Source organism: Gekko japonicus, unplaced genomic scaffold (genome assembly GCF_001447785.1).
Source record: "Gekko japonicus isolate JY-2015 unplaced genomic scaffold, Gekko_japonicus_V1.1 scaffold97, whole genome shotgun sequence".
NCBI lineage: Eukaryota > Metazoa > Chordata > Lepidosauria > Squamata > Gekkonidae > Gekko > Gekko japonicus.
Window position 1 is genome coordinate 1,587,981 of NW_015170278.1, and position 9,045 is coordinate 1,597,025.

The window sequence follows — 9,045 nt, forward strand, 5'->3', positions numbered from 1 at the left end:
GCTTCATGTACCAGAGGTCTTAAGCCAAATGTACAAACAGTAACTATAAAACACATTACATATAATTACAAGATAATTTAGACCAAACGTTTTTACAATAAAAACTAATAAACATACTTATAAACAATATTAATAGACATTTTATAGGCTTCCTCCATAAATTCTTTAAAATCCCATATTATGGAAATTAGTTTTAGAATTTTAAAAATTTGTATGCATAAAACTACCTACAGCATTTCAAAGCTGCTTTAAAATTAGCACTATCGATGATATTTTGCCACCAAGCGATTCGTTTCAGGGTCCTCATCTGCTAGCAGTATGGTTATCACCCAAGGTTCTATAGGGAGGTGATGTCTATGTAAAATAGGAATAATCCAACAGGATCTGGGGCCAATCCACTGGTGGAAAAATAACATAAGATGATCTAAGGTCTCTATTGCACCTGATCCACAAACACACAATCTATTTGAATACTGTTTTTAGCAAAACAGCCACGTCCTTAATTCTTGTGGCTTTGCAAGGCCTTGAAACTGCCAGGACCTAATGGTATGACCAGCACTTCAGTTTCCTCTTATTTCCCTTCTCTGACTCTTTGAAGCTACAAGCAGCTTGACCTAAGTTTTCAAAGAGAGAAACTTCCCTATTTTCTAGGCCTCAGCCTGAACCATTACCTGAATGTAACAAGTAACTGCTTAAAGGGACCCATTTCTTGACCATATGGGTTCTTATTTTTTCCCCCAGGTGCTGGCAGATATTGAACTGGCCCAGAGCCTGCAGGCCCAGAAAAAGAAGGATGATGAAAAGGAAGAGAAGATGAAGGTGGAGGAAGTGCCCCATCCATTGGACAAGGACTATGAGCTGTTGAAGTGTGAGCTTTCCCTGGTGGACCCATCAACAGAGGATTATGAGGTCTGACAATCATTCAGAAGGTTTCTCACTTCACACATTACAGTGTTTCCATGTCCCCCATGTGGCCACTCAGGATCCTGTTGATCAAATGTTCTCTTGGAGTGCTCAGAACGTAATTTCTAGGTGCATACGGGGCCAATTCAGGGTAGGACTATAGCACACAGGGGGAGAGAGAGCTTAAACCATTCCTCAGCCCTATGCCATTTTCCTGGCATGGAAGAGTTCTCTGAAGCTGCTGTCTGCTCTCTTGGGGAAGCTTATGTGTGTAACATTTATACATATATTATTTTTTTACATTTTTAAAAATTCAAGTGATATATAATAATCAGATTACTGTTTTTAAAAACTTACTGCATAAAAACAGCACATTAATGAGGCAATCAAACAACCAACAGTAGATGGCCAATAGAATCAGTGCTGTAAATAAAAATCTGAATTCCCACAGGGCATCTAAAAGACATTTTAACCCCCCTGTGGAACGCCAAGAGAGAGGCAGCCAGGTAGACTGCTCAGGAGAGGGTGTTTCAAAGCTCAGGAGTGGCTACTGAAAAAGCCCAGTTCCTCATGGAGGCCAGTCTTGCCTCAGAATAAGCTGGTATCTGGAGCTAAGCCTCCTTGGCTGACCTTAAATTAGCAGGACATTAGGGAGGAGATGCTCCTTGCAGGGCCGGCTCACCCGCTAGGCAAACTAGGCATTTGTCTAGAATGCGGGCCAGCCCTTAGGGGTGCCAAAGCCCCCCAGCCCCCGCCAAAAGCCCTGAATGATGGCTTCCCTGCCTTTGCTTCCCTCCCCTCCCCCCCGCAATCACACACACACGCACGCACACAAACAGAGAGCAAAGGTGGGGGGGAGGGAAGAGACTCGGTCGGAGGAGCAGCGGGCTGCGCAGCGTTGGCGCCTCTGAGTTCTTCACTCTTCTCCCAGCCCGACCATCCAAGTTTGCCGAGTAAGTTGGGGGAGGGAGGGGGGAGCCCAGGCGCCAGTGCCGCCATCTCCCCACCCACGGGTCCCCTCTTGATGAGGGGCCCCTTCCTCCTCCTCCTCCTTGCCACCACCTCTGGGCACTGGAGCCCCAGCCGGCCGGAGGGAGGATGCTCGCGGTCGCAAGGCACCTGGAAGCGGCCTGGCCTTGTCCCCGTGCCACTCTTGGCGCACTCCTCTGCCCGGCTCACCTGCAGCTGCCACGGGAGTCGATGGCAGGCCAAGCTTCCTCCAGCCCTGGGCAGAGCTGGCAACTTTGGAGCCTCCAAAGGGGGAGAGAAGTTGGACTATGTTCTCTCCGGGCCCTGCCTGGAGGTTGGCAACGTGTGGGGGCACGCCAGAAGGTAGCCCCGCCTAGTGCACTGGGGCACGCCAGAAGGTAGCCCCGCCTAGGACGCAAAAAAACCTCTTGGGCCAGCCCTGGCTCCTTGAGATACATAAAACACAACCTTGGCACGGACATGTTTGCTGTCCATCTGAATCTTTTCCCCCCTTCTTATTAGCTGATTGTAACCTACGTAGAGAATACTGGTGGCACATACCGGAAACTCAAGGTCCTGAATATTTGGAAAGTGAACAGAGAGGGTGAGGTAAGGCTAACTAACATTGCTGTTCCGTTTGTGCTCTAGTAACTGATTGTATGAGAACTGTTTTGTCTTGAGGATAGACTGTTCAGAGCTCGTCCATCTCTGGCACCAGAAAATTTTTTGCCCAGGAGATTAGCAATGAAAGCTTGTCCCCACCTTGAAATGCAGCCCTTGGTTTCTTCTAGTTTGGTTCCAGCAGCTCCAGGAGCCCTTGTGGTTAGGTAGGCAGCCCAAGTGTCAGCTGTCCAAGTAGCAACAAGGCTCCCAGCAAGCCTAACAACCACACCGTGTAAGATTTATGGCCCTGCTGTATTGTCCCAAATAGTGCTGCATGTAGCCCTCAATGCTGAAAGATGTCTCCAAAATTCTGCAACAGGCCAGCTTAGGTATCCAAAGCAAAGGCTGCTTTCATGGAGATGGCAGAGAACTACAGTCCTTTAGTTCAACTGCAACCCCAAAGCAGGACTGTTTGATTTTCTAGGCCACACACGGATGAACCATAGAAAAGTAGTTGCAGAACAAATGGTTTAAGGTGAGAACCAAGTGACATGCTTGGACAAGCCATGTTTGTTTCTGCCCACCTTCCAGTGGGGATCACAGTGATGAACTCTTAAAACGGTGAGGTGCCCAGAACCCTTAAGTGAAGGAGCCTAGAATGCCCCTTAGGTGAGTGAAAACAGTGCCTGAGTCTAAAGGAGAAAGCTCCCTCTCCAAAAGAGGTGGGAGGAAAATGTTTGTTTTCTCTGCATGATCCATTGATGCTCATCCAGATTAGACCATAGACTTCTGATATGCAGAAGTCATGCTCAGTTCCCCACAGAAAGCCTTTTCTGCTAGTGGGCAGCAATCCTGCCAGCTGGACGGGCTCTGCTCACAAACTCTTCCCTGTTTCCCTCAACACCCAACAGGCCTTTCGTTTTGTGACTCACAACCATTTGGAGAACAGGCACTTGCTGTGGCATGGCACCAATGTGGCTGTCATTGCTGCCATCCTGAAGAGCGGCTTGCGCATCATGCCACACTCTGGCGGACGTGTGGGCAAGGGCCTGTACTTTGCTTCTGAGAATAGCAAATCAGCATGTTATGGTGAGATGATAACTCTCTGTTGCCTTTGGTTGGAAGAGCATTCTGCCCTCACCTCTGCCTTTCTCTGCAGTGGGTTCCTCTGTGTTACAGGGAAAAGGTTCATGAAAGGTCTTTGCCCTTTTTTTTCCAACTGTAGGCACAGCCACCTTTGTGAAAATACTTTGAAACACTGCCCAAAGTACTCTTTCTGTATCTCATAAAGAAATATGAAAAAAGACATGTTGTTAACTATATCCCCATGACTGGTTCCTGCCTTTGGATCCATTATGGTGTTTCCCACCAGCCCTTAAGTCCTTGGAACCTTAAGACTGGAAAGGGAGCTGTGGACCAATTAGGGAGTCGAAAGCTATAGATATGTATACATCAGGACTACATCTTAAACTGTAACTGTGACTCTCTTAAGGTATTGGGGGATGGGGGCTGAATGATTAGGATAGGAATAAAAGAAAATAAATGTTTAGTTTACTAGAATATGACCTAATATAGGCAGCGGTCACACATGCTAAATAATCCACTTCCAGTGCACTTTCCAACTGGATTTTTACTGTGTGAACTGGCAAAATCCAGTTGGGAAGTGGATTGAAAGTGGATTATCTAGCGTGTGTGACCACAGCCATTGTCCTGATGAAACCCAAAACCATTTTACAGCCCCTCCTCTCACACATCCCTGCAGATAGCAGTGAAGCTGCCTAGTTAAAGCTCAGAGTGGAATTTCTCTGCACTTGACACTTTCACGTGCCTTGTGTTCCTGAAGGGCGTTGCCTGATAGCTAGGCTCAGAATTCGCCAGCAAAGGCAAAGCTTGCCAGCCATAAGGTAGTGGAGAAGCCCCACGCAAGGGCACAAATAAAGCAGAGGGTCCTCTGGAGACAAAGAGCCAAGTATCCCATTGGTCGACTGCAGTTCATGCACTTGGCCTTCAGTTCTGGAAGCAATGCCTCTGACTGACCTGATCCCACTGGATTTGGATCCCCATATGCAGCAGAATGTGATGAAGGATATGGTATGGTGTGGGCAAGAGACTCAAACAGAGGACAGTCAGAGCCTAGATGCTAGGGTAGTAGGATGCCAGCTGTCCTTCATTTTCATCACTGGGGCCTGCCTTTCTTTCCACAGTGGGCACCACCTCCAAGCAGGTGGGGATCATGTTCCTGAATGAGGTGGCCCTGGGTAAGGAGTATCGCATCACCCGTGATGATCCTTCACTACGCAAGCCGCCAGATGGCTATGACAGTGTCGTGGCCTGTGGCACAACTGAGCCAGGTAAGTATGAGAGCAAGTCTGGTGGCTTGCAGTCTGTCAATGTATCGAATTGTCAACATGGTCCTATTTACAAATACTTAAATCTACCGCTTAGAGCCACGCTGAGAGAAGGGAGGTTTTTCTCCAAACTTGGTGAGAGCACACCCCCCCCCCTTCTTTGCAGAAAAATCATAAACCTCAAAATTTCGGTGGGGGTGTAGAAAGTATCCCAAGACAGAGAGCATGACAGTGGGGACTGGGGAGGAGGAGACTCTGCTTACCCTGTGTCCCCCCCTCTGCTACTGATGTGCCACAGTGGAGCAGCAGTTGCTGCTGCCACCACAACATGAGCCCAGATGGTGGGCAGAGCGGCCAGGAGTGGGGCTGCAGCTGGGTGGGGAAAGGGGCTGCCAGTCAGACAAAGCATCAGGGATGGGGCAGGCGAGCTAAATCCCCTTCCAGGAGTCTTGTGGGTCCTCTCTTGTCATAAGCTAACTTCTTGCTTCCTTCGCCTCTCTCTTGCTTTGTCTTCCCCAGACCCTGCCTATAACAAAGAGATAACCCTGGATGGGAAAAGAGTGCAGGTAGCACAGGGAAAGCCCAAAACTATGGCTGAGTACCAGAGCTCCAGCTTTAGCCAAAGCGAATACCTGATCTACCAGGAGAGCCAGTGCCGCATCCGCTACCTTGTCCAGCTTAAGTTCTGAGATGCCTTCTAAAGCTGCTGACCTGCTGGGAACCCTCGACGGAGGAGACCCTCGCCTTTTTAGCACCAAAAGAGGGATATGCAAGTAACTGCGACAATGTTCTGAGAGCCTTGGTAGTGCCTCCCCGCTCTCATTAATCCAGGATCACAACTGGGCTGTGGGGAGAGAGGGAGAGAAAGAGAAAAACCCATGTCCAGCTTCTTAGTTCTGCACAGAACTGCATAACATAGATAACTTGCATTTTGACAATCTGTTTATGTTTGCTGGCAAGAAGGAGATTATACTGGCCAGAAGTGTAGCCTTAAAAATAGCTTGGCAAGGGGTCCTTGGGCACAACCCCTTTCTTGAGATACTTTGGCCTTGTCAGTTCTGTAAATAAATTAATATGTTAAGCCAACCCAGTTTCTTCTTTTTTCCCCTCTTGCTTTCTCCACAGGAGCATCTCTTGCAATATTAAAATATAGCCATTATATGTTAACAGTTGTCCTCTTTATATGGTATAGAGAAACAACACTGATTGCCTGGTGAAGGGTCCTACCCAAAAGGTCCTACCGAACCTGAGCCTCTCAAGAATAAACACATGTAAAATGTCCTCAGCCTATGACCTTTTATTTCTTTCCCCAGGGAATCCAGCAGCACTGTATGATGTGCTGTTGACACACACTATTAACTTACCTTTCCTCTTCGCGTTCCCTGGGACAGATAATGTGCAAGTGTTGCTTCATAAGGGGCTTCTCTGACAATGTGAGGGAGATGTGTTCCTTCACCTCATATATGCAGTCAAGGAACTGCCACTGCACGTAAGAGATTGGCTGTATCTGTCAATAAAAGCAGATGCTGAGAGGTTGTAGCCACTCGGTATGGTACATTAGTGGCTGAATGGTTGCCATACATTTAGTGGGAAGCTGCCACTGACACTTTCCGTGTCCCATGTGTGCTCGCTTCTGAAGAACTTTGATTTGGGTTTATTTTTAGTAAATGCATATGGCTAACACGTGATCCTTGAATATGTGTGTGAATGTCTACACAACTCCTGTGTCTCTTTTTTTTATAAAATAACCCCTGGAAGAAAGGCAAAGACGTTTGCATTGTAGCTTCTTCCCTAATGTCCATAGCACTGCTTATGTCACAAAAACTCACTCTACAAAGAGCTTGAGGGGGGTAGGAATCTTTCGCAGATGTTCTGTTTCTTCAGGAAGGACTGCAGATTGGTGAGACTGGAGCAGTCAGGCAATGCTCCTCCTCCACAGAAGAGTGGTCCAACAGCAATCCCACCTCAGATCTTTAGCCTTCCCTCACATGAGTGTTTATGCAATGCCCTTTCTCCTCAAAAGCAGTCGTCAGCTTTTACTTTGTATAATTTGAGCTAACCCAGTGGATTTGTACACACAGATATATGAAGCTTCCTTACACAGAATCAGAACCCCAGTCTATCGTGGCTGGTATTGTCCACTCAGACTGGCAGTGGTTCTCTAGGGTTACAGGCAGAAGTCCTTCACATCACCCACTGATACTTTTTTAAACTGGCAATGCCAGGGATTGAACCTGGGACCTTCTGCATGCCAAGCAGGTGCTCTAGCACTAAGCCATGCCCCCTCCTTCAATTCCTCATTAGAAGAATTTATTTTTTTTCTAGAGCATTCGTGTTTCTTATTCATGTTTCTGCCCACACTACTTGTTCTCAGGGAAAAAATCTTAGAGAATGTCAAGAGACATGTCTGTGTAGCAGCTCTCCTATCAAGGAGAAATGAGCATGTGTGGGGTGGTGAATACCCACAAGGTGTCACTTCTGCCTTCAATGGATCTACAGAGCTGAATCTTATTTCCTACCCATTGCTTGAGTTTAACAGGAAATGGTGGATGAGAGTGGAGCAAACATGTGGCTGTGCAAGTCAGTGTAAACTAAGGTGTAATGTACTCTGTGACTCCAGGGTCTGCCTAGCTGGGAGAATGATTGTGGTTTATTGTTTTTGCAAGTGTGATAAACTCACAATCTCTGCTTATCTAATCTGTGTATTTATAGCTCCCATCACCATAGTGTCACTGTGCCTTTCACGTATTTACAGAGGGAAATGACAATGACAGAGCTGTCTTTTTTTCTTTAATCCTTTGTATGTTCTCAGCCTGCAGCAAAAAATAGCGACGTGAATTTAAAGGCCACCTGTAAATCATTTGAGTGGGTCTGTCAAGAATTGTTGGGTGAAAGTTCAATATCGAACTTGGCTACTTCACTTTGGTCAGCAAGGCCTATATTCTAAACTTATTAGAGGGAGCAGTCTAGGAACATAGCTCCTTTTTCCAAACTGAGTTAGGCTGTTGGGCTGTCTAACACAGTATTGTCCGTTCTAAACAGTGGCTGCTTTCCAAGATCTTGGGCAGTAATCTTACTTGGTCCTGGTTTTTTATAACTTTTTTGTAAAGGGAGATGTCAGGGGCCACTTTCATACTGTGGGTTTTCCACATTTTGGCCACCTGCCCCCCCCCTCCAGTTCCACATGATGTCAACTTCTTCTTGTAGGTCACAGAGGCCATCAGAGTAGGAAGAACAGTTGGTGGCAAACACTAACATCTACTTTAAGCCACAATGGGGAAAGGACGGGAACAGAAATTGAGTTCTGTGTTAAACTCCATTCCACATAGTTGTATACACAGCTGCATGATATGAACAAGACCTTTCATAGCTTGGTGAAGCAGGGAGGCCTTTGCTGCAAACTAGAATAATTCTGGGTAAAAGTTATGTTCAGATTAGTATGTGATCGTGAGGCTGGGTTCCTCCAGAGCAGCAGGCATTTAACCAGGGTTAGGAGTTTTACAAATCTGATCCATTAAAAAATAAAAAAGGAGTTATGCTGGCAGATAATGGAAGTCATGTGCACACCTCAAGGTTGTGGAAATGTATACACAAAGGTAGCTAGATTACTTTTTCCAGCAGGTTCATAAGTGTGAATAATGTAGGGTTGCCAGTTCTGGATTGGAAAATATCTGGAGATTTTGGGGGTGGAGCCTGAGAAGGGCAGGGTTTGGGGAGGGGCTTCAGTGGGGTACGATGCCACAGAGTCCACCTTCCAAAGCGGCCATTTTCTCCAGGTGAACTGATCTATGTCAGCTGGAGATCAGCTGTAACCCCAGAAGATCTCTAGATACTGCCTGGAGGTTGGCAGCCCTAGAATAATGGTGTCCCCATCCTGCACCCTTGTGAATTTCTCATTCTGGTTTCAAGATTAAATTGATTTCAGGGTGCAAAGTTCACTTCCCAGTTTCAAAATGAGGTTGGTTTTAGGCAAAAAAAAAAAAGGACATGTAAAAAACCATGATGTTTTCCCAGCAGCATGCGTTCGGCATGTTCTTTTCTTGCATTTGAAAGGGGAGATGTGCCTTGTGCTTGAATTAAAGGAAATGCCCCCTTTGTTCATTTTGTGCATCTGCATTTTGTCCGTGAGCTGCTCTAGTACTTTCCATTTGGGGGCTTCTGTTCCTGCAGTGAAAAGAACCCCTGGCCAAGTGCCTAGTTTATCCATTTCTTCCTAGTTTTT

The 9,045-nt window shown here is 46.6% G+C and overlaps 1 protein-coding gene across 2 annotated transcripts in view; it reads left to right on the forward strand.

Moving 5' to 3' along the window:
• Window positions 1-6,074, forward strand: part of PARP3 (poly(ADP-ribose) polymerase family member 3) — a 31,060-nt gene extending 24,986 nt beyond the window's left edge. For both annotated transcript variants that reach the window (XM_015417731.1, XM_015417732.1), the window contains exons 7-11: window positions 742-909; window positions 2,395-2,481; window positions 3,387-3,564; window positions 4,680-4,826; window positions 5,343-6,074. In XM_015417731.1, coding sequence (XP_015273217.1) covers window positions 742-909; window positions 2,395-2,481; window positions 3,387-3,564; window positions 4,680-4,826; window positions 5,343-5,512 — 750 coding nt within the window. In that variant the 3' untranslated portion in view covers window positions 5,513-6,074. The remainder of the gene's footprint in view (window positions 1-741; window positions 910-2,394; window positions 2,482-3,386; window positions 3,565-4,679; window positions 4,827-5,342) is intronic.
• The last annotated feature ends 2,971 nt before the right edge of the window (window positions 6,075-9,045 follow it).